Raw genomic sequence first — 25,526 nt, forward strand, 5'->3', positions numbered from 1 at the left:
TTCCATATAAGCATTTTTAATTCAGATTAAATATATTATTCCAAGGTATTTTGAAAGCATACTTTTCTCTACTCATCAACAGTCAGAGGCAATTTTTGGAGATTGGAGATCCAAAGCATGACAGCAAAAATGTGCTGTTGTTTACAACAAACATATATTGCTCTCCAACACATTTTTTCCTGCTAAATCATGTGATACGGACAAAACGAAATCTATGATACTCAACAGAATTAGTGCCTGCCTCTAATTTCATTTTAAAATTTAAAATACAGCTTTTTAAAAAGCAAGCGATTTCTAACTCCATGAGTTTATATAGTATTAGGTACACATGAGAACAGAACATGTTAGAGCAGATTTGAGTGGAGCACCGCTAACTAGACAGTAGCTCATAATGCACTGCTATATCAAACAAGGTAGAGAAATCACATCCTTTTAAGAGATCCTTTTACGATGTGAGAAGAAAAAAAAAGTATGTATAATGTATGTACAGCTACTTGAACAGAAAAACCCTAGAATTCCAACAGATCCATTTGCAGTAGAACAAATCATTCATGTGGGACAGGGGAGACTGCATTCCTCAAGCATAACAGACTTTACTCAAGTCATTTTTTAAAAATGCCAACCCCATCTTGCTTCTTGAAAACATGATTCCATATAAAGTTGTTTTACTGCTGCTGCAAATAAATTGAACAAAGAGACACACCTTCCTTAGTCACTGAAGAGCAAATACACAATTTTTCAGTTTTTCTCTAAACCTGATATGCAGATTAGAACAGTTCTTGTGTTTCTGAAAGAAAGAATGAGTCTACAAATGCAATCTGGATAAAAAAACTACAATGTTCCTGGCAACAATTGCCACAACATCAGTGCAATATTAATTCCTACAACATGACATTCTTTCATTATGCAAATGCACAAAATGCAAGCTCAGGTTTGTAAAAGAAAAAAGGTCCCCAAATGAACTATAAAAGTTGGGCAGACAATGCATTTGAATTGGAATCCTATCCAGCAAGTTTCAGAAGAGAAGCACACCAAGAGGAATGTCTCATGCACGCCCCTGCCAATTCAAGAAGCAAGAACTACAGAAGGGCAGTTCCCACTTATTTTAATGTGGTTTATAAAAAAACAAACACACACAATTCTGGAGTTTTTTATCCAAATGGCAAGTTACCTATGTCTCCATTCTGAAGTCTGAATCCTGTATAAAACTTGGGTCTTGGGATTAGCAGCAGACAGAGGGGAAAGATAGAGATCTTTTGCTATCTCCTTGAAGTCCAATATTAAAATGGTCTAATGTTGAAAATAAAGCAGGAAATTTATCTGATGTGCATATAAATATATATCTATATCATCCCACATACTTTCTTGCTTTGAATAGGCCTACACATCTCCATGCAGGGCAGGCACAGACACTCCCAGGCCTCATCCAGCCGCATGGCATTTCAACCGGGAGGCTCCAAATGACTTCTTCAATGAGAACAGACGACGAGACAAATCAGTTTCTAAACTGCATCCACTAAGTTTCAAGTTTAATGGTGTAAAATTCTGACATTCAAATACAGTTTTAAGAAACTTGCTTGCTACAGTGCAGATTGCATCAGACTCCCCACCCCCACAAATAAGGCTGGTACCCTCAAATGAACGACTAACAGAATTATCATCTTTAAACGTTCAAAGCTTACAGGTCAGGCAACATCAGACTGAGTGCCACCAAGGAAACATCATGCCCTTGTATATGTGTGTTAGCGTTTCAGGGGTTTTAAAAGGCCAGTTTATGCAGTGTATGCTACTTGCTTAACTGTCTCACAGTGTGGCAAACAACCAGAAGGGAGTGGTTGTCCCCACAAACTGCATCAACACTGAGCTGCAGAAGAAAGCCCAGATCCCAGTGCCAAAAGTTAACACGCGCACACGCACACACACAAAAACCATACAGATACATCAGACAGGGTAACAGAGTCAAAAGGTCCAGTATGCTTGATGGAAGTTCCAAACAACATGACATCTTCTGCACCGGCCCAGCCTCCAGCACAACGAGATCTCTATCTAGTATAATAGACTCTGTAGTAAACTGTTTTTGACCTCCATAACGAGTAGGAATTATCAAATTTAAGGAGATAGACCCCTCTCCCTGGGTACTGATGGCTGCCAGCATATACTTCTTCATGACAGTCTCGTCTGTACACAGGCACTATTTCATCTAGTTGAGGCTTGTTGGCATTCTTTTTGGCTTTCTCTTCATTGCTAGCATTTTCTGAGAAAGAGAGGAAAGAAAACGTGCGTCAGTAAATACAAGCTGCCTTGATGTTAAACAAGCCCCACATCCCATTTCTTTGTAGTCAGTGTAGATTAGCCCTTCTAAAAATGCACCAACACCTGGGCAATTATTTAAATGTAACCAAAGCAAAACTATATGATCTCATCTGTGCCAAATTTTTACAAAAATAATGACTACCAAATGTTCACCAAGAGGATTTGGACCAAGAACACATGATGGTAGCACATGAAGGTTTTGATTTTTTAAAAGCTGCTTAAGTGATTTCTCAGCGCCCTGTCAGTGATTTTGTCACTGACCAGTGTTAAGACCAACTGATGCAACAAGACCAGGGCACCTCAGTGACCTAGACTGGATTGGTCTGACTGTGTCAGCAATGTATTCATACAACTTCTACCCCTCAACCCCACAAAATGACCATTTAACACTGAATTTAATTTGCTGAAAGTATCACAGGTTACCTGCAATTAGGTAACACTCAAAGACCGGCTGGAGTGACAACATTCAAGATTAAACTGGGGAGTAAGTTGACAGTCCATGGTTTACACTGATCAATCCTTAGCATGAAGCTGCTAGCAAAGGTTACACTTGTACAGAATGTTCTACACCATGGGTCCTCAAACTATGGCTCGGGGGCCAGATCCGGCCCACCATGCCCATTTGGACCCGCCGTGTGCACCCAGCGCCGCCACCCACCTTGTCCCGCACGTGGGGAGACAGTAGAAAATGATCTCCAAGCGAGCCAGCTGCTGCCTCGTGCGCCTACCTTGCGGCGCATGCCCGCTCCTGCCTCAGCACGCGCACCCCACCCCTGCCTCAGCGTGCGCGCCCGCATGTGCCACCCCCAGCCCGGCCTGTGTGCACCACCGGCACCACCTTTCCAGCCCACGCCCAGCACTGGCACCTTTCAACTGGCCCCCTGGTGAAAAAGTTTGAGGACCCCTGTTCTACACAGTACACAGACCCATTTTTCCTAGCTTGAGATTTTAGAATGGGGCATTGTGTAAAGACAATAAAATGCATCACCACACAGTTAGAGGCAAATATTTGGGTAATGGTTCCCGAATACTTAGGTCTTCCTTAGTTATGTGGAAGACATGACACACAGGTCCTTAGGTTAACTCAAATCTTATAAAAAGAGGATCTGGGAAGTGACACCATTAACAAGGGTAAGAAAAAGAGTTACTAGGAAGCTGCAAGACAGGAACATCTGGAAGGGAGACTTGGAAAAAGATGTAGAGACAGCACAGAAAGACTCATACACTGAGTTCTAGATGCTAGGGATACATGGCAAAAGCAGTCTAGAAATAAATTTAGACAGACAATACAAGGCAAGTATATACAACAGAGGACTTGTTCACCTATCTCAACAGCACACCATGGCATCGTCATTAGCAGTGAGGGGTGTGTGTCACACTGTGTTAAGCACCTGCTAAGCACCTGTGCAATTTAGCATGGCAGCCATGGGCACTAGGTTTGTTGTGCCTTGGCATGGTGTGGAACCCAGTCAGTAGGGGTTACTTGAGGGTTAGACAAATTCAAGTGACCCTAACACTTGAATGGGCATGTGAGGGTTGCCGAGGCACAAACAATCCCTGCTGCCTCATTTTGCACAGTGGCAAGTCAGAGCACGGTACGTATTCATGAGTGCCATGCAAAGATGGTGCTTGTGGATGCACAGCATGGATAAATTAAGCCACAGTGAGCTGTTGTGCTATGTGAACCAGAACACTGCCATTTTATTAATGCCAATGATGCTGTACTACCAGAAACTAGATTTCTGAACTAAGCACAAGGAAAGAACCCAACCAAGTTTCACTTGTGCCACTGCTTTCAGAAGAATGGGCCAGATGTTCTGTCAGTGCAGGCTCTGCTTGCACAACTGAAAGAATTGGCAAAACTCTGCTATTACTATTTGAGCCTGTGGAATCACACCACTGGATACTGCCCTGATATTTAGCCTCTATTTCAGGGGTCCTCAAACTTTTTCAATAGGGGGCCAGTTGAAAGGCGGCGGCGACCGGCGCGGGCTGGTGAAGTGGGGGTGCCCGGGCGCACAGGCCGGTTAGGCAGCACCGGAAGTGCACACAACGAGTCCAAAACCATCTCCGAATGAGCAAGCCACTGCCTCCCCGCCCGCGCGGCAAGTGCGCGCACGTGGGCAGCGGGAGACGGCACAGGCCGGATAAATGGGCATGGCGGATCCGGCCCACCATGCCCATTTGGACCCGCCACGCGCGCACCCGGCCCCCCACCTCGCCCCACGCATGGGAAGGCAGTGGTTTGCTCACTCAGAGAAAGCGATCTCCAAGCGAGCAAGCCGCTGCCTCGTGCGCCCGCCCTCCACCTGCACCTCCCCTCCCCTCGCCGTGCACACCCACCCGCCCCTCACCTTGCCACACGCCCCTCCCCCGCCTCAGCGCATGCACCTGCATGCACATGTTGCCCCCACCCCTCCCCGGCCCATGCGCACGCCGGCTCCACCTTTCCAGCCTGCACCCAGCACTGGCAGCTTTCAGGTGGCCCCCTGGTGAAAAAGTTTGAGGACCCCTGCTCTAATTGATCAGGTCTCCAAGCTCTAAGTCTGCAAGAGGTGCAGACGTGAACAGCATTCGGCTGATTTTCAATGATGCCTGCCAGAGATGATAAAGAACACCAGGTTGATTTTCACACTAATTAGAATTCTATGCTGATTTTTGAATTCCTGGCCAAGTTGAGAGAGTATGTCAGAACCAAACCTACAGAAGGCCTCTAATAGCAATGACCATAGAAAGGGACTTCTAATTTCAATTCCTGCTTGTGCTACATGATTCCCACTTGGTAACTGTCTGCCCACAAATGACTAGCCCAAACATTCTAGAGTTTCTTCCCGCCCCAGAAAACCAGGTTTCCAAATTCCAAGTTCAGCAACCATCATATTTCACTCTCTGCATGCCATATCATGTACATTAAATAAGTGCTAGGACAACTTCTTGAATGTTCAATCCTCTGCTAAGTATATAAAATAAAGTACCTTCATCCTCATCCTCATCCTCACTGGATTCACTAATATGTACGCTGACTGCTGTGTTAGGGGAGTCTGTCCATTCAAAATATACCCCAAAACCAATGTCATAATTGTCTGTAGCAAACTCCCAGAAGAGATAAGAGCCCTCTTCGTGCGTTGGGACACGGACTGTCACAACTTCTCCTCTGCCCACTGTGATCACAGAATCTGCATCCTGGCGGATCTTCTCTTTGAAGTCTGCAATCTGGGGTCGTGTCCACATGGATGGTGCTGCTATGACTGGAACAGATTCTAGAAAAGTGGAGGGGACAAAAGTGTAAGAGATGAGCCACTTACAGCATGAAACACGAGTACAGCTGAGAAGGGCTGTGTCTCGATGGGAGAGCCATGCTTCGGAAGCAAAAGATCCCTGGTTCGGTCTCTGGAATCTCCAGGAAAGGGTGGCAAGATTTGTTATTATAAGCCTGGGGAGCCAGTGCCGTGTCAGACTCAACAATTCTGGGCTTCATGGAGCAATGGTATGACTCAGTACCAAGTAGTTTCCTATGTCCTGGGATGGTGAGCCAACAGACTAGAAAATTATTACACAAAATAGTGGCCTCCCTCCCAAAGATAAAACTTGCAATCGTTCAGGGACTCAAAGGGGAACCATCCTCATCCTGCCAGCACCTCATACCTTTTCCAGCTTTAAATCAATTGAAGGCTGGTTTAAGAGCATGGATGAAACTATATACCAGATACTACCTTACCTGGAAGCAACAGGTGAATGTACCACCTTCCTCCTCCTTCCAGTTCTCCCAATTTGTTTTGCCCATAACAGATTTCTATTGTAGCCAAGAGCATTTAGCCCCTTGCAGTTAAACAGCAGCTAAGCAATAATCCCCAGATCAAAGGGCATATTTTTGTACACTCAAATTAGCCAAAGGACAATGAGTTGTCACCCACAACAGAAGAATGAAAATGTGGCAGGGGGAGGCCATGGGAAGCACAAAATGTTTCTATACCAAGATTTTGTGATTTCTCTTTAAAGCTCAAGAATCTTTACTCTCACCTTTTGGTCCATTCTCTAGTGCTTCTTCTATAGCATCAGTTTCCAGATCTTTTTCAGAGCTGTCTGTATGTGTGCTAGCTTGCCCATTGACAGATGGGATTTCTCCTGTGGCAGCTGGGTTTGCTTTCGATACAGAAGTAACTGAAGCTCCTGCTGTGGCTGCTGCTTCTTGCTGTTTTTGTAAAGCTGCCTACAAATTAAAAACAAAAAACACAACACAACAACCTAAGTGCAGTGAAAGACGTGAAATGTATCTTACAAGAATCACTGCACGCTATGAAAGGCAAATAATGACAAATCTATTACTATGCTTTAACAGAATTAAATGTAGAGGTTTAAGGTCCAGTCAGTAAACTTTAAGGGACAGAATACTTGCAGTTATCCTGCATACTGCTGCAGATAGTTGCATATGCAGAGGTGGTCTGGCATGCTATGCATTTGAACCCTGAATCAAGATGCTTAATTTTAAAGAAATCTCTCCAGTGGCTGGATATCCTTTATACTAAGTTTTTATCTCCCTGCGTTACTCCTGAGCTGGACACATCAAGTTACTGTTCAATCCATTATTTGGCAAATGCATTTCCTAATGAAGTCAATGTAACCTCACAATTCATCCTACAGCTTCCCTTACCTCAGAAACAGCAAGATCCACCTCAGCTAATAAGTAATAAAGGGAAGCTCACTGAACATCCCTTTATTACTTATTAGCATTAAAATTCTAATAAGTAAATGCTAGAAGTCAACATGTAATTTTACAATATAATGGAAAGGGGTATGAAAACTGTTGTGAGCTATTAATTGAATTACATTTGTCCTGCCCTTCTGCAAACAAGAGCTCAGGACACCTTATATAAATCTCTTGGCTGCCTCCCCCATTTTATCTTCACAGCCAGATGGGGTAGATTAGGCTAGGTTCAGGAATAGTGATTAACCTGAGGTCATCAAGCAAGCTTCAGCCAAGTAAGAATTTGAATCTGGGTCTTCTAGTCCTACTATGACCCCATAATCAGTACAGCACATTGGCTCTTGGTAGCTCTATCAAATACTAAATTCTACCTTAAAACTGGATCAAAAAAGAGCAAACTTCGCCTTGCAACTATTTTAAATGTGGGGAATGGATCATAACAGCTTATTTTTTCCTGTATTGCAAGAGTCTAAAAAAGACAGTGTTTAGCAAAGTCAGCACAGATGGCTCAATGCTTATATTTTCACATGCAATGTATTCTTAATCTTCACTGGAGAGGGCAGAGCAATACAGGGATAGTTTGTCAGATATTTTAGCATATGAACTTGATATGGTATTAGAATTGTTATTATCTTCATTAATGGCAGATGTTTCACTAAGGTTTAAGAAGAGAGACCAACATCTATTAACTTGAAAACTGCAGTGTCAACACGATGTACTGTACCTGTTGTTGTGCAAGCTGGACCTGATAAAGTTGTTGCATGTACTGTTGATAGTGCTGCTCCTGGAGCTGACGAATTAGGATCTGCTGCTGCTCATAGTTGCCAGGGTACTGCTGAGCTGCATACTGCTGGAACTGAACAGCAGTCTGGGAGTTCAATGCTGCCATTATCTGTTGCCTGGATGAAGAACACACTTCCATAATAAGCAACAATGCAGGCATCCAGGAGTCACCTTTTAAGTAGGCTTCAAACACAGCAAACTGAATATTGTTCTTATTAACAACAACCTGACTGCAACAATAAAAGTAGAATAATTAGGATTTATTTCTGAAACATAAGAGTCCAACTCACATGAAAAGGCAAATGGAATGTTAACTTTGTCAGGTGCAGTGACTGAAAGACCAAGGTAGAAATCAGAATGATCCAATATAATTTTTGTTTGCTAAGAAATCACTAGATCACGCACATACCTATACACATATACATGAATATATACATATATGTGTATATGAACCACAGAGTGGGCAAGTTACTTCTGGTTCACACTGAAAAGCTGTTTTTATTGTCTCTAAGGACAGAAGATGTTCACAACTGAGAAATTCACATTTTTAACGTAGCTGGGACACCCTCTCATCACAGTTAAATGAAGGGAGAACCTGCCATAATGGTCCAATGAGGACTGAGCATGCTCTGTGGCAAGGATAGGGGGCAAGAGGGAATACAATGGAGTGACCAAAATCCTCAACAAACTCACCACATTGCAACGTGTTGTTGCAGGAACCCACCAGTTCACTGCTACTTGCAAAGCAGGGCACAAACGGAATTCAACATTTTTATCTGAAAACTGACATGCATAATAAAATATGCACTTTTTATGATATAAGAAGGAGAGTTGGCTGGTATCAGGCAGGAAAGTTTTGATCAATACAGCTGGTAGTTTTATTTAAAAGGTAAAAGGCAAGACAGTCAGTGCAGTATAGTGCACAATCAGTGGAACTTGGCATAGGCAACGTAGGTTCATGTTTGTAGTAGCACTTTTTAAAGGCTGAGCACATGGTTCTATCTAGCACTCCATGGCATACCCGAACCTGAAAATCTAGGCCCGGGTCTCTGATGTTTAAAAGGTAGGGCTTTCTTGGCATAAGTGACCCTTAGATACCTTCTTTATGCTAGTAAAACAATAGAGCTTTGGTTATTATCTGTTTGGCCACCTCTGCCACTCTTTCTGACAGGAGAAGTTCCCAAGAGAGATGGATCGAAGGAGTAATCACACACGCACTGCTGCCGCGTCTGCTGTGCTCTCTCCTTTGGCCATGCTCCTTATCAGCCTAGTACAACGGTGCCTTCGTGCCCGTGGTGGTCACGAGCCTCTGCTTGGAGGAATGTGCTATCACTCTGGCACCTTTAGGCAGGAAAGAGACCTTGGCAGGCCAGACAGAGACACTCATTATTATTAGTTCATTATGCATTATTATTAGCACCTGCATAACTGGTCAGTATACTCCTATGTTATGATTATAATGTAATGTAGAATGCTGTGTGCATGCACTGTGCTTTGAATTAGGTAACCTATATAACTTTGTCATTTTCTCTGTGCTGTTGTCTGGACTTTTCAAAGTAACCCCTGCTGTCCATCCATTCCAGCTGATTGCATGCTATCCACACTGTGTTTCCTTGCTAAAACCTTTTAAATCTAGTTAGTGTTTGGCGTGTTGCAGAACAATAAGCTGTTTTGATCATTACAGGATGTAAGGCTGTTTGGCCAAGTCTGTTGTGTTGTTGCAGAACATAAACCCGTTTTGATCATTGCAGAACGTAAACCTGTTTTAAGCATCACCAAGACATTAAATTGGATCAGTATTTTGCTAACAGGACTGCTGGGCGGTGTCACTGCACAACACGCAGCCCTTAGTTGGCAAACCTGGAGGTGGCATATCACTTCCTGGGAATCAAAAGAACTGCCTCATCCACAGCCAGGGCTTGGGGTGATACACACTCAAACCTGACCTTGGTTCCCTGTGCTTATCTCCCAAACAACTATTGCAATGCGCTTTATAGGAAGCTGCCGGTGAAGACTGTTCAAAAGCTACAGCTGATGCAAAATGCAAGCAGGGTTGTTCAAGGGCAGAATGCACCAGTTGCATTGGCTACCAGTAGTTTTCCAGGCCCAATTCAAAGCTTTGGTCTCAAGCTTTACAGTACTTTGAAATCGATAACCTGTGTAAGTATCTGAAGGACCAGCTCCACTCATGCAGTTTTGCCCATTCATTAAGATCTTCCTCAGGAGACCTTCTCATGTGTCTGCTGTTAAGAATGGTTTGCTTATGCACAAGAGACAGAGCATTCTCAGTGCCAGTCCCAACATGATGGAGCATCCTTCAAATAGATGTATGCCTAGTCCCAATACTTGCATTCAGACAAGCCCTAAAACCCTTCTCGGAATCACAAAGGTCTGCTTGCCCAGAGCAGCTTCTTTAAATACTCTGTTGTGTATATATACTGTTTCTGTGATATTCTATTTTATATAGAGTGGTACCTTGGCTCACAAACTTAATCTGTTCCAAGACTCTGGTCGTGACCCAAACTGGTCATGAGTCAAGTAAAATGTCCCCATAAGGTTCAGTGTAAATAAGGTTAATCCGTTCTGTAACTATTTTTTTAATCAGAAAAATGTGAAGCAAAGTGACAAAGAACAACAAAATTGCAGCCACCTCCCCTGCCCCACCCCGAGCAGAAGCGCAGTCATCTCCCCACCCACCCCCCAGTACAACCGGGATCATGCCCATCGTCCCTGCAAGCACCTGTCACCCTGGCACACTGTGGGGGGAAAGACGGGCGCGAACTCAGGCATGCTGGGAGGGGGGAGAGATGGGTGGGAATGCAGGTGTGCTGGGGGGGGAGACGGCCTGCTGGGGGCAGGGGGGGAGATGGCCAAGATTGCGCCCATCTTTCCTGCATGAGCACACCCGTGATGGTGCCCGGCTTTCCTGCACGAGTGCAACCGCGATCTCGGCTGTCTCCCCACACTCCCAGCACGATCACAGCCATCTCCCCACTCGGGGGGTGGGGAGATGGCCGTGATCGCAGTCACCACCCAATGCGGAGTTCATGACCTGAATCAAAATTTTTATTAAATTTTTGTTTGCAACCCAATTTGGTTGTGAACTGAGGCGTTCGTGAGCTGAGGTACCACTGTATACTGTTTCTATGATACCTCATCTCACTCCTTTTGTATGCCTCTTTGTGAGGATAGAAACCTGAAGAACAAGGAAAACACTTGAAAATAAATAAAGTATTCTGCTGCCGAGTTCACTGTGCACAAATTATGCTTTGCTCTGGCATGGCCTAACCTGTCTCACAGAGAATAACAGGGATAACCCAATATACAAAAGTTGTTTTGAGGACGATCCTATACAAATATGATGAAAACAATAATATACAGTTGATTCCTTACTTCTGCTGCTCCATTCGGAATCTCTCTTCTTCTATCCGCCGCCTCTCTTCTTCCTCCCGTCTCAGCCTCTCTTCCTCCTCTCGCCTACGTTTCTCTTCCTCCCTTTGCAAACGCTCTCGCTCTTCTTCTTCACGTTGCCTACGTTCTTCTTCTTCCCTCCTGCAATAGCCATGTTTACCAGACAATACAATTCTCTGCTGCTCCTATCATTTTATATCAAGGAAGGAGACTCAAGACATATATGATTACTCATCACTCTGCAGAACAGGCACCAGAATTGCCAACAATAAAGTTAATTCAGATATTATTATTATTATTATTATTATTATTATTATTATTATTATTATTATTATAGCATTTCTATGCATCCTAAGTTCTGGTGACAGACTGGGCCACAGTCTTATCCACATGTACCTAGGAGCTCAGTCAGATTAATGCCTGCATAGACATGGGTGGGATTCTGCTTTAAGGTAGTACATAGTAAGATTTAAGAGATCTTTGCTCAGGTTCAACATTGTATACAGAATTATTACTATAAATTCAAAACTATTCCATACTCTTCACCAAAATGACCCAAAATGTGTAATAAGAAAACTAGGAAAATTCTGCATGTCAGCTTTATATGCATGTGTTCATCAAACTTCAGTAGTTTTCTGTACAGTATGGAATGCTAACTGAAGTGCTACCAGTCTGTAAGCACAGAAATGTGACTGAGACGAAGCAGACACAGTGCAAGCACAAGCTCAATTTTTCAATAGGAATCAAAAATCTTTGGCAGATACTGAGCTTATAAGTCAGTATGCTCCTAGAACTGTAGAAGACAAATAGGCCTGGGCTAAAAACATGTATTTTAAACTGCATATACTTAACATTTGGTTAAGATTCATGCCCAATGGTAACAAGATATTTTGGTGCCATTTAAAATGTTGCCAATATTCCTCACTTTTTTCCAAAAACACCAATATTTTCAAGCCAAATGTTTCTAAAGGTAGGAAGAACTGCACTAGAACAGTCTTAAAACAAGATTGTTTCAATGGTTTAAGAACTAATGCCTCATAAGACAAGACAGCAATGCAAGAGAACTTGCCTTTTCTTTTCCTGTTCTTCTTTCTCTATTTTATGGGAGGTAACATATGTTGAGAAGACATGACAGCACCTGTTCAGGAGCTTTACAAACTCTGTCATGGCATCTTGTTTTGTCATGTTTCCAAGGGCAGCCCATTCTTTCCTGCAAGAAGGAAAGAGACATGAAAGAACATTTTGTCTAACAAACTGTGCATATAAAGACAGAATGAAACTTTTGCTTTACCTAGTATGGGGATAATAGAGGGTGATCTGAGGGTGAGGAATTTGTGTCTGACTCCCTTGTCATGGTCAGATCACTTCCTCATGAGGTTTTGAGCTCGATGCTGGCCTTTCCCTCTGTAAGGGTGCAGACCCTATTGTGTTGGTCCGCCCTCGGAGCCGGATGGATCCGGATGGATTCCTGACCCCATCCCCATAGTACACATCTGAATTACGGGCGATGAAGCAGGTTGGGAGATGACTAGAGCACAGGTGGAGGAGATCACGGGATGAATCTGACCGAACACACTTAAGAGCCCATTATCGGGCCTATGCTGTGGCGGTGAGGGCGGTGAAGAAGACATTCTCCTCCACTTCCATTGCCTCCTCACAGTGCCGTCCAGCGGAGCTCTTTTGAGTGGTACATGGGCTGATACATCGTGGCCCTAAGAAAGATCCTGTACCACCTTTGATGGCCTGCTGTGACGACTTTGCCCAGCACTTTAAGGAGAAATTCGCTCAGATTTGTCTTGAGCTGGACTCTACAAGTGATTCAGATCCTTTAGGGGAGATGCCAATGACTCCGTCTGGTCAGGTATTAATGGATGAATTTCAGTTATTGAGACCTGATGATGTGGACAAGGTGCTTGGACAAGTACGTCCCACCACCTGCTTACTTGACCCTTGCCTGTCATGGCTGCTGACCACAGCCAAACACAGGATTGGTTCCTGGATCCTGGAGGTCATTAATGTCTCTCTGCGGGACGGCCGGGTGCCCACTCCTTTAAAGGAGGCAGTAATCAGGCCTGTCCTAAAGAAGGCGTCCCTGGATCCAGAGATGGCCGCCAATTATAGACTGGTGGCCAACATCTTGTTTTTGGGAAAGGTGTTAGAATGGGTGGTGGCGGGACAACTCCAAGCACTCTTGGATGAAACTGATTATCTGCACCCATTTCAGTCCGACTTCAGACCCAGGTATGGTACTGAATCTGCCTTGGTCACCCTGTATGACCACCTGTGCAGGGAGAGAGTCAGGGGGAGTGCGTCCCTGTTGGTCCTTCTGGACCTCTCAGCAGCTTTCAATACCATCGACCATGGTATCCTTCTGGATAGGCTGGCGGGACTGGGAGTAGGAGGCACTGCTTGGCAGTGGTTCCGCTCCTACCTCGACAGCCGAATCCAGAAGGTGGTGCTGGGGGACTTTGGCTCTGTGCCATGGCAGTTATGCCATGAAGTACCACAGGGTTCCATTTTGTCCCCCTTGCTATTTAATATCTACATGAAACCGCTGGGAGAGGTCATCAGGAGGTTTGGGCTGTGGAATCATCAGTATGCTGATGACACCCAGCTCTACCTCTCTCTTTTTTTGACTGATCCAGGTGAGGCAGTGGCTGTACTGAACTGGTGCCTGGCCAAGGTAATGGGCTGGATGAGGGCCAATGAACTGAAACTTAATCCAGACAAAATGGAGGTCCTGTTGGTGGGTGGATCGAGCTCCTGGGTAGGTGACTTGGACCTTGCCCTGGATGGGGTTGCACTCCCTCTAAAGGACAGTGTTCATAGCTTGGGAGTGCTCCTCGACCCAAAGCTGTCCTTGGAAGCTCAAGTGACTGCAGTGGCGAGAAGCGCTTTCCTTCAGTTTCGGCTAATCCATCAGCTGTGTCCCTACCTGGAGGAAGATTGCCTAGTGACAGTGACAAATGCACTGGTTACTTCCCAGTTGAATTTCTGCAACGCACTCTATGTGGGGCTGCCCTTGAAGACAGTCCGGATGGTGCAAAATAGTGCAGTCAGTGACGGGGACTGGGCGTTATTCTCATATAGCCCCAGTCCTCTATCAGCTCCATTGGCTTCCCATCCAAGTCCGGGCTCAATTCAAGGTGCTGGTTACTACCTATAAAGCCCTTGACGGCTTGGGACCTGGATACCTAATGGAATGCCTTCTTCCATATCTGCCCTCCCACCCGCTGAGATAAGCAGAAGCCCTCCTCCTGGAACCCTCCGTGAAAGATATTAGGAGGCAAAGTACCCGGAGGAGGGCTTTCTCTGTGGTGGTGGCCTGCCTATGGAATGCGCTCCCCAGAGAGGTCCGCCTGGCGCCGTTGTTATTTGTTTTTCGGTGCCAGGTTAAGACCTTTTTATTTCAGCAATATTTTAATAAGTTTTAATATTGTCTCCTATATGTTTTTAACTGCAGCCAGTGTGGTTCGGTAATTTATTCATGTTATATTTTATGTTATTTCATTTATGTAAGCCATCTTGAGGCTTTCGCGACAGGACAGCATATAAATATTTTAAATCAATAAATAAATAAATATGACAGTCCAGTATTTCAAGGCCAAGGAATTTCTACCTAGCTTAGTCACTGGGATGAACACTGAAAGCACAGGACATGATTGCAGTTTTGTACCAAAACTCAGCAGGGTTACTAAGAACTCTACAAAAGATACAAACTTCCTTTAATGATTTCTGCAGTGACACACGGACCTCTACCTGAGAATTCTAGAAAGCAATTAACTGGCTACTGATTGTTTGCTTCTTGTTGTTGTAATGTATAAAAGGCAAATAAAATCCCATGTCAAATTCGACCAGTTTTTAACTGTTCATTTCAACCACAAAACAAAATTTAACCTCTCTTTTTCTGCCAAAACAAACAGAAGGCTATGCTTTTCATAAAATACATGGAGGTCCAGAAATGCTCTTTTTACAAATGTCACCCAAGTGCTGCATCATGAGATATTGCTATATCACTACTATTATAGTCACACACAAGGTGCAGAGAACCTCCTTCAGTCTGAGGACTGAATTAAATTTCAGAGAAGCTCTCAGCAGAGTACACTTCAGTGATGGGTAGGGGCAAACACAACCGCAGTATGACCAAAAATAAACATACCAATCGTGTGGTAGCTTGGAACTGCTGTCACCAGTTACAAAGCCCTAGAATCAGCATTTCTATATGTCAGAAGTGGGGGGCGGGGTACACAACTTGTAAGCCACCAAAGTATCTGTGGTTAAAAGAGACAGATACTATGGAGGCCATATGGAGACCACTGGAGGGCCACTTGAACCCAGCTGGAACCCCATGTCTGAAGTTCCTTACCATTCCTAGCCTGCTTAATTAGTCTATGACCCAGGTCACACATTATGACAACCCATGGTTTAAACAAGCCATGATCTGTCAGGACTGTAAGTGAGGGACTGAGCACACCAACTCCCACATGATTGCTACTTCTGTTCTGGATCAGCTGTAGTCAAGAACACAGGAACACCCTGTCCTTGGGCTGTTTGATGTGATGCTTGCACCTGGCACTCTCAACCGTTTAGGGTTAAAATCTTGGTTGTTTGTCTTTTAGCAAGCCTGTGCCTTTTGCTCAGGAAGCTGCCAAGCTGTTGGGCAACCCATGAACTGGCATTATATGACAACCAGATAATCTTTGTAATTGATGGAAAACATCAAAATTACCTTCTGTCATTTCCCAGAACGTCAAAGAACCCAACTTCAGGACAAGTGTCTGGATTGTAAGGTCCCAGCAGAACCTGCTTATGCAGTGCTACAAGTCTGAGCTTTTCTTCATAAGTTGGATGAAATGCTTTGCCATCTTTTTCTGAAGAAGATAAACAATATGATTTTAAAAACATGTATGATCAAAATCCTTGTACTTTCCCATCAATTCTGCATTCAAAAGAGTTATGGAACTCCATCTCTTCCTGCATTATCACAGTGATAATTGTCATGCACAGGAATGCCAGGGTACTAATCAACTTAGGGGAAGGGAGCAGTACATATGACTTACAACACTAGTGAATCAAATATTCCTCTTGTTCACTGCCAGTATATTATTTTGCTGCATACTATAAACTCAGGCTTCAGTCATACACACACTCACTTCTAGGAATAAGTGACACTGAACTCACTGGAACTTACTTCAAAGTAAACATATAGAAAATGTAAATATAAGGCTGAAACCCACACCTTTACATATTTTTCTGTTGAGTCTCACTGAACTCAGTTGGAAAGATTGAAAAAAAGCTTTCCACAATTGCAATCTATAGAACAAAAGCCCTTGCCTTATTCCATTTGTGTGAAAGAGAACTGTTCTTTAACACATACCAAAACAAAAAACGGCAACCAATATGTTGCCATGGCTAGATAAGGGCCAGGGAGACCTGGATTCAAGTATTCACTCAGCCATGAAGCTTGGGCCAGTCAAAATCTCTCAGCCTAATTTACCTCACGGGCTGTTAGAAAGATAAAAGGAGTGGCGAGAGAAGGATGTATACTACCCTGAAACCCTAAGAGAAAGGATGGGATATAAATGGACTTAAACAATGCTATAAACACTAGGCTGTCTAGATGCTGGGCTTTTTCTTCTCCATATAGACCTCTGCCGGTTCCTTTACAATTTCCAGTATACAAATCCTATTTCTGACTATTCAACCAGGATACAGGCTTGCCCAGAAGATATTTATTCTTGTTATTTTATATATACATTCTCAAATGCGACTGAAATAATACAACCATCCCAAATGTTAGTGAAGCAAACAAAGAAGTGGTTTTTACTTTCAATTATTAAAGACAGCTTAATGAATTATTCACAGATATGACTGATAAGTGAGTTGCAGAGAAGCTGGGGTGGAAAGGACTGAAAGGGCTTTATTAAAAACCACACAGCAAATCAATAATACAGAATGATCCATTTCACAATTTTTAACCTGCTTTTCTAATGTCTGACACAAGAGTAAGGTAAACCATTAAAAGTTTAAGAGCACAATCCTATGGCTGTTATATGCTTTCAGGTGGCCACAGGATAGGCTGGAGTCCCTGTGCTACAAGTTGGAGCTGGGACTCTGACCATGGAGTGCCCTCCTTCTGACCTGGCAGCCTGTGCAGTTCTTTCTGCATCAGCTGCGGTTCCCAGGTCACAACTGTGACTTCAAAGCCAGCAGAAATGGGGTGGTGTTCCAGGAGTGTGATGGGGAAGAGTGAGGCTCTGCCAGGATACAAAGAATCCCAGTGGTGCTTCAGCCCTTCCTCTTTGAAAACGGGGCAACAGACACAGATGGATGAACTCTTTGCCGCCCCACTCCTTGCACACACGTCAGGATGCCCATAATCCTCCAAATCCAGAAGGTTATGGGCAGCCACCTTAGATGTGCCCCAAGTGTTCCACAAAACAAAAAGGTGCAAAGAGGTTCACTCCAAGTTAGCATGGTTAGCACCAAGCACAACTGGGCTAACATTATGCCAGAAATAAGATCTCTTTGTAATTCAATACAAGCATGTTAGACCCTGATCCAGGGGCAACTATGAAATAGAAGCTGATCTAGTACAACTGTAAGAAAAGAAGAGTTTGGTTTTGGTGAGTCACTGAAACTAACACAAATATTACAAAGCATGCCTAGTAAACTGGCAAAGTACATGGAGAATGGGAGAGGCTAATGTCTGTAAAAAAGGTGGCTTCATGAAACATGGAGTCCTGGCACAAATGGATATCCCATATTTTCTTGTGGAAGATTATTAAGCAGCTACTCTCATCCTGGTGCCCTCCAGATGTTATGGACTACAAGTACTAGCATTTACAACCATTTGTCATGCTGACTGGGGCTAATGGGAGCTGAATGTCAAAACATCTGGAGGGCATCAGGGTTAGGGAAATCTGGCATAAAGCAGTCATTATTATTGCAGGAGCAAACTCATGTAGATCTGTTAAGGCATTAAAAACTGGCATTTGCTGTAGCATAAGTGCTATCTTCTAGCCAGGAAACATAGAAGATTTCTATTCACTTTGCAATACAAACATGTTTAACATTGTTCCTAGTGGCTCTACTTGGATGCCCAAGATATGTTTGCACTGGGCATGTGAGGTCCAAGTTGTTCTCAAAATAAAGCCAGCAGCTCAAGAATTTTCATGTTCTTCCTTGCTGCTGCTACTTTGTATTACCCCCAGCACTGAGCAGCTTTACTAATCAGTACAAATACTACCAAACACACCAATTCTTTTGGTTAAGCCTCAGCTGTTGCAGGAATATTGAACTTATATTGCCATTTGATGACCCATCTATATTGGGGTGAAAAAATCCCAACTTCAAGTATCGCCAATGGGATCTAAGCTAGCAGTGACTAAATAAGACAGGGAACTTGGGGTGATGTGAACAGCTCAATGAAAATGCCAATCCAGTGCACAGCTGCTGTGAAAGAGGCAAACTACAAGCTAGGTAAAATTAGGAACAGAACAGAAAATGAAACTGCCACAATTGTACTCCCCTTATACAAATCTTTGGTGTAACTATACTTAGAATCTTATGTACAGTTTTGGTCACCTTACCTGAAAAAGGACAATATTGAGTTGGGAAAACTACAGAGAAAGGCAACAAAAATGATTAATGGGCTGGGACAACTCTCCTATGAAGGACAGCCACAACTGGGACTTTTGAGCTTAGAGAAAAGGAGAGAAGGGGGAGATAAGATGGAGGGGCTTACAATTATGTATGGTGTGGAGAAAATGGAAGGCAAACTTTTCTCCCTCTCCCATAATACTAGAAACCAGATAAGAAGTAGTACTTCTTCACACAGCATATAGGTAAACTACAGAATTCACTACTACAGGAAGTGGTGATGGCTACCAATTTAGATGGCTTTAAAGGGGGATTGGACAAATTCAGGGTGGAAGAAGTTATCAGGTGGCTATGCAGTACCTCCTTTACCAGAGGTGGCATGTCTACATACACCAGTTACTGAGGAGCTTGGACAGGTGGAGATGCATATGGAGAACTAGAATGGATGAACAAGTGGTCTGATCTAGCATGGTTTTTCTTAGGTTCTTATTTTGTTGTACTCACATCAGATACATTTACCCCAAAATGATAGCTCCTTCATTCATTAGTCATGTTCCACACCTCACATTTGTTTACTTTGGCACAGGATTAAATGTAAGATAAAAGTGAGGGGCTTATTTTGAGACAGTGCATCAACTCAGACAGTGATTAAGAATTGTATCAGGCATTCTTAATAACAGTATCAAACTAAACAAGTGAAAGACTGCAAAGAACTCCAGACCGGTATGCACAAGCTGGTTACTATAAGAGAGTATCTACAGAAACTGATGGAACACCTTGTGGTCACTTACAGCTTCCAGCTGAAACTGCTGCATTGCATCAGCAAAGTTAATATATAGATATTTCTCAAGGAGTTGTATGGTAGGCCTGTCCTTGCTTAGATGGCCCTCTATCCACCAGCAATACTGGACCAGCTTCTCGAGAGACAGAGTTTTGGCTTTTCTAGAATATAATACAAACAACAAGAACTCTGGGGGAAGAATGCATACACTAGAGGCAACCAATTCTACAACACAGTCTCCAGGTCACTGAAAAACAATTGTTTATACACAGTTTAGCAGAGGACTTGTTAACATGCATTAGACTGCATGACCTAATTAAGGCAATTCATTCTAGGACATATGTCAGGACAGTCTTCTCTGTTACTAAAATGATAAAAACACTAATGTCACCAAAATTTGTATTAGTAAATACCATATTACATATGCAGTGTTAGTTTCCTATTGACACAGCTCCCAAACTAATATGCAATGTTAGTTTCTTATTGACACAGCTTCCAAACTTTAACTGAAGAGTTTTATTTAATAGTCCAGCAAGCAGTAGATTAGACTGCACTGTGGAAAAGTCAGACCATCTGCTCAATGGGCTTTTCACAAGATGCTAAGAAAAATGCAAGAAAATGAAACAAGTGACTTAAGGAACAGGCCACATGTGCCCCCCTCCCCCTGCAATTGAATTCCCTTGTCATCTAAGCAGTCAAAGCTTTATTTTTCAGAATAGAATGCCATTGCCAGAATGTACACATCTACAAAGTGCAGGTTGAAATCCTGCCTCTGTGAACAAGCTTTCCAAAGACCAAGAGGCTCAAGTCTGCTTTTACTAAGAAAATGCCTGAAGGAGGAAGAAAACAAAATACAGAATCAATTAAGAAAGGAAGACTTTCACTGGGAACAGATAAAGTTAATGCAATGCAGGAGGATGAGACACTCAAGGACTTACTCTTAAGATAAACAAGAGCACTTGCAAATGGCATCATTCTGAGTCTCTCAGAAAGGGCTTCTAGGTTACAGCTTGCTCTGTCTTGTCCAAATTCATTAATGCTCATGAGCCCCTTCAAGCTCCCCTGCAACAAGTCCAATATTATAATGCAGAGCTGAATGCAGAAAAATAAGGGAGACGCTGTTTTGCCAGGTAATTTTCTAAAAATTTTCTAACTGGAAAATGTTCAGGTGTCCTAGAATGGATTAGGACCCAATTTAGAATATTCTGAGTAATATTTAGTAACAAAAAATACATGCTAATGATGTGTACTATGTACATTTTATAAAGGTTTTTCTAGTAGAAAGTAGAATATTTGAACAGAAAATTAAAATGTACTTGGTGAAGGAAGGAGAGGCAATCTTTGCTTCTTGTCCTTCATTTTCTGCTAGATGTGCTTCTTTGCCCCCGTAGCAGGAGCACCTCGGAGGGTGAGGCAAGAAGCTCAGAATAGCTCGTATTCTGGCCTCACCTCCCAGCTCCCACAATGCCCCTTTCTCCTCTTCCTCCAAGATTGCTTTCCTGACCTTGGAGAACACTTGGTGTTGCTCTTTCTATACCAGCTGCAAAGAAGTGGGGGGGGGGGGATGGAGCTCCAGTTCTGGACTCTGAGGTTGCACTGTCTCTTCAGTCTCAGAACTGAGAATCCAAATTATCTTATGGCCCCCTCAAACACTGTCTGGGGGCTCAAAGGATTGCTCCCTAGCCATAATCCTACACCCACCTACCTGTGGGAGAGGCATACTGAATTCAATAGGACTTACTTTCGTATAGGCAGGCATACAATTGCACTGTTTATATAAGTTATAATCTAACAAATTTCAACAAGTTTTTTTATCGAATTATTTTTATTGGAATGAATTTTACTTTCAGACATGACTGCTCATATATTTGCCTTAGTTTTTAACTTTTTAAAATATAAAACACTGAGAAGGGTTCATATGTTAAATATGGCAAGCCCAGAAAGCTTGTGAATCACAAATGCTCTAGGCATAGCCCACTGAAGAAAAGGTTAACTACATCTTAAAAATTGTCTAGATTTTGCAAAACTGGAGGGGATACAAGATAATAATAAAACCTCAAATACCACAAGCCTAATTTTGTAGACTTTTCCCTTAACACAATGGGGTATCCAAGGGACACTCAGCACTACAATATACGTTATGTAGAAATTCTAGTTTGTTTAATGTACAATAACCATGCATCATATGTTTATTGTAAGCGCACTTACAATGAAGCTGGCTTCTATGTTAAAGCCTCATACTGATCTAGTATGCTTGTTCAGGGTTATCTTTAGTTTGCTGTTTTAGTAGAGGAAATATTAAGAAAAATTTCTCATGAAGCTTTTTTGACATAACTTGGTATTTTTAGGAACTAGGTCATACTAAGTAAGAATATGCCCCAAAGAGCTTCTAGGAGGAAAATAGCAGCATTGTTTCCACCCACTTTACCTTTCCCAGTCCTGATATTGGAAATCATTGAAGTGGATATACTAGAAACTGTTAGACTTTAGCTGTGCAAAGAATGGGTTTTACCACCAAGCCAATGAAAATGCCTTTGGTAACACACTTTATATAAAACTTAGGCTCAATCTCGAAATGGGATGAGAAGTGTCAATTGAATATACCCCATTATTTAAAAAAGTAAAAAAGTTTTTACATATATAACAAGTTATATCGATAACATGTTAAAATAACATTATTTCAATGGTGAAGATTTTTCAAGAATGTTTAACTATCCAGCTCCAAACTCCTAACCTTGGGTAGAATCCAGCTAGTTTCCCTCCACCAACAAGGTTGTCAGTGGCATGGGGAAGGGCATAATATCCAGCTATTTCCCTCCTCCCTCTGTAACTCTCCAAAATTTGCTCCAGAGGACCCCTCAAGATTTGGGGATGGCTTAGGGACTGCAGAAGTGAACAGAAATAATTGGAAATTACATTCTTCCTTCCAGTGGAAGAAGTAGGTTAATTGGATTCCACCTCTAGAAGTGGGAAAGTAGCTGAAGTCTACCCATACATTGTAAAGTAAGGCATCTTTGGAGAAAAATGAGTAAGTCTGGATTACGTTGTTTTCAAATGACATACTCAATCCAAAAAGGATTCATGTTGATTTATATAGAAGCAACCAAGTGTTGATATATTCTGATATATTTCAAGTCTTACAACTGACTGGAAAATGCTGGGGATTGTAGATTTTTTTCCCTATCTAAACTTGTGTGCCCTTAATGTAGATTGACATTTCAGAGGCAATAGTCTATTTCAGTAAGATGCAGACTCATTCATTATAAGATAACATACCTGAATTTATTATGCTTGTACAGGAAATATTAAACATTACTATATCTGCACAAGGCCACAAAATGCTCAGATCAGGATCAGTCCCCTGGATCTAACCATCTGCTGAATGTTCTTTTATTAAAGATTAAATAAGCACATCACTTTAGAATTAGGTTATTACAGAAGAAAATGCCCTCAGAAAAATAGCACATACTCTGTTCAGAACAATAACCTGATAATAAGCCTTACTAATCTAATCTGTTAGACTTACTTCCAAGTAAAGATGAACAGGATAGTCTTCTTGAAGTTGCAAGTTCACATCTCTTGGGCATACTACTAATACAGATCAACAGATCTCTTTTGTTTTGGATTTCTCTTTGAAAGATATTGCAAACCAGCAACTTCTTTAAAAAGATTTTGCAGATCACTCAGTTACAAGATTTGATCCTAACTCCTCTGTAAGGGCAATTTCTTAGGCTGCTTTTACAAGTTACAGATGCATTTTATTAAGCATACAGCCTGTGAAGCCAAGTCATGCGGACACCACAACAAAATATCACCAAGAGAAAATCCAGGAACAGCAATACTGCAGAAGTAACTGCTGTGCTGTGCCTGCAACTGGTATTTTCGTAGCAAAAATAGGTCTAATAACTATAATTTGCTGCTCTTGATTTTGTTCCTATGCTTTTTTCATGTTGCATTTAATTTCAATGTTGCAAGCAGTTTGGGGTCTATTTTACATTTAAAACATGAGCTGGAAGTACGTGAATGACACAAAAAGTGGATTTTCTCCTTCTATCACATGAACAATGAAGGTAGTATCTTACTGTGTATCTTTACCACACAGCAAGACTGTCTCTCATGGGTACAGGAAACACCCTGCAAACTGATGGGGCACCACCTGATAAATAAGGTCTGAAAAATTGGCATTAGCATTTTTATTAATAGCATCACAGCAACTTTGGTCTCCTTCATAGAAGAATGCTTGTTTCACCCAATAATCCTGAGTGCTATACCATGAAGTTATCCAAAATACTGCCGTTAGAACTAAATTAAGCGAACAATCAATAAGCAAGTCTTTTTTCATCAGGTTAGGTACATATTTGATATTCTCAATTTTATCATCTAGTGCTTCCCGTGGTTTCCTCTAACTTCTTAAGGACAGCTCTAACCTCATCTGTATGGCTTTACAATAGATTCAGATTCACTTAGTATATATAATTCCAGGGAAAACAGAATCTAACTGAGAAGAGGATGGGGTAGTAAGCAAGTTATGTAAACCAAAGTTATGAGAACCCAAACTACCACCTTTCCAAAAAGACTATGTTACGTCCCTTGAAAACAAGAGTGTACTCTACACTCAACATACAGAACACAGTTTAAAAGGCCTTCTCCAGAGAGAAACTAAGCTTGCAATAGCAGCTCACCCTTTGGAAATAAAAGTTAAAATTCAAACCTTAAAGGGTTTTCTATTCACTGCCGTTTCCTGCGTAAAACGAATCAACACCCGCTCCCCACAAATCCTTTCAATATTTCTAAGCGATCTTGACCACAACCATTTGAGGCAGGTTGCCCTCTCAACTCGATTTTTTGCAGCTTTCCTTTTAGTAACTGAGTAAACAACTATCGTTAACGGCAGAGAAAATTTTGCAAGAGAACATCGTGGGCTTCAGGAACTCGGGCCGGGGGGCTTTCCCAAGCCCTCCTCTCTCTCACCTCCCCTTTTTAAATCGGAGATGGTGGGAGAAGAAGGGAACCGGCGAAGTTCAAGTAACCTTTCCGCCTAGGGAAGGGGGAAAAAGGGGCTTCGGTGCGGTCACCTTTGAAGAAGCGCAAGGCCAGGCCATACAACTCCTCCAGGCCAAAGCCCCATCGCCGCTCCAGGCTCAGGCCCCCATCGCCGCCGTCGCTGTCTCCGCCGGCCTCGCCGCCGGCCTCGTCCATCTTCTGCCCCATCTGGGCGCTAGCCCCCGGCCGCCCGCCCCGGCCCCCGGCAGCGGGGAGCGGCCTCGCGTCGGCCTGGCCCGGCCGCGCCTCCTCCGAGTCCGGGCTCAGGGTCAGCCCGTCAATGGAGACCTCCAACCTCTCGGAGCTCAGCGCCGCTGCAGCCGCCATCGCCCGCCCGCCGCCTCGCCCCCTGCTGCTGCGCTGGGCGGCCACGTCCCGACTTCCTGCTCCCTCCTCACGACCCGGATCTTCCGGCGCTGCGAGGGACCTGCGAGACGGGCAGGGCTGAGGAGGAGGAGGGGCAGTGCCTGAGTGGCGCCGAGCGCTCCCTCTCCCTGCGTGGTCTCTTCCGGGGTTTCTTCACCTTGCTGTTGGCGTACTGGGCGTATTTGTGTGCAGGTTTAGATGGCTGCGGGGCCCACTGAGCTCCAGGGGACTCGCTTCTGAGTAGAGGCGTACGGTTGCCGTCTTTATTTCCTAACGCAAACTCCCTCGCCCGTTTAACCGCTAGTGCGTGACGAGCAGGAATTAAGCCGATTCTCTTGCTTCTCCACACCTGGCGCCGTGCAGGAGCGCTGGACTACGCCTCCCATCATTCCCAACCAGGAGCCCAACGTTTTTGCAGGGCGCCAGGCTAAGGAAAGGTTGCTGCTCTCGCTGCATCTCAAAACTCGACCCGTTGATTTCCTCCTGCTAGTTCAAGGGCGGCAGCGTTGCCATGTGGATGGG

At 43.3% G+C, this 25,526-nt stretch overlaps 1 protein-coding gene across 1 annotated transcript; it reads right to left on the bottom strand.

Annotated features, from left to right (window-relative positions):
• On the bottom strand, positions 1-24,985 carry ACBD3 (acyl-CoA binding domain containing 3). Its single transcript, XM_044435868.1, has 8 exons — positions 24,671-24,985; positions 15,942-16,083; positions 12,282-12,422; positions 11,195-11,353; positions 7,743-7,917; positions 6,334-6,523; positions 5,289-5,573; positions 1-2,254 (listed from the first exon to the last, which is right to left on the bottom strand). The coding sequence occupies exons 1-8, from the start codon at positions 24,963-24,965 to the stop codon at positions 2,043-2,045; spliced, it is 1,599 nt and encodes a 532-aa protein (XP_044291803.1). The 5' UTR covers positions 24,966-24,985; the 3' UTR covers positions 1-2,042.
• Between the last annotated feature and the right edge of the window lie 541 nt (positions 24,986-25,526).

This window comes from Varanus komodoensis, unplaced genomic scaffold (genome assembly GCF_004798865.1).
Source record: "Varanus komodoensis strain SLA01 unplaced genomic scaffold, ASM479886v1 scaffold1, whole genome shotgun sequence".
In the NCBI taxonomy this organism is placed as follows: Eukaryota; Metazoa; Chordata; class Lepidosauria; order Squamata; family Varanidae; genus Varanus; species Varanus komodoensis.

What these genes read in the sequence shown, in the direction of transcription:
- ACBD3 (XM_044435868.1), bottom strand. Translation starts at nt 24,965, where the DNA reads ATGGCGGCTGCAGCGGCGCTGAGCTCCGAGAGGTTGGAGGTCTCCATT. An exon ending in GGCCTTGCGCTTCTTCAAAG is followed by an intron (nt 16,084 to 24,670) that starts GTGACCGCACCG and finishes TATCTTCTTCAG; the next exon opens with AAAAAGATGGCAAAGCATTT. An exon ending in TCCAGCTTGCACAACAACAG is followed by an intron (nt 6,524 to 7,742) that starts GTACAGTACATC and finishes TTTAATTTGTAG; the next exon opens with GCAGCTTTACAAAAACAGCA.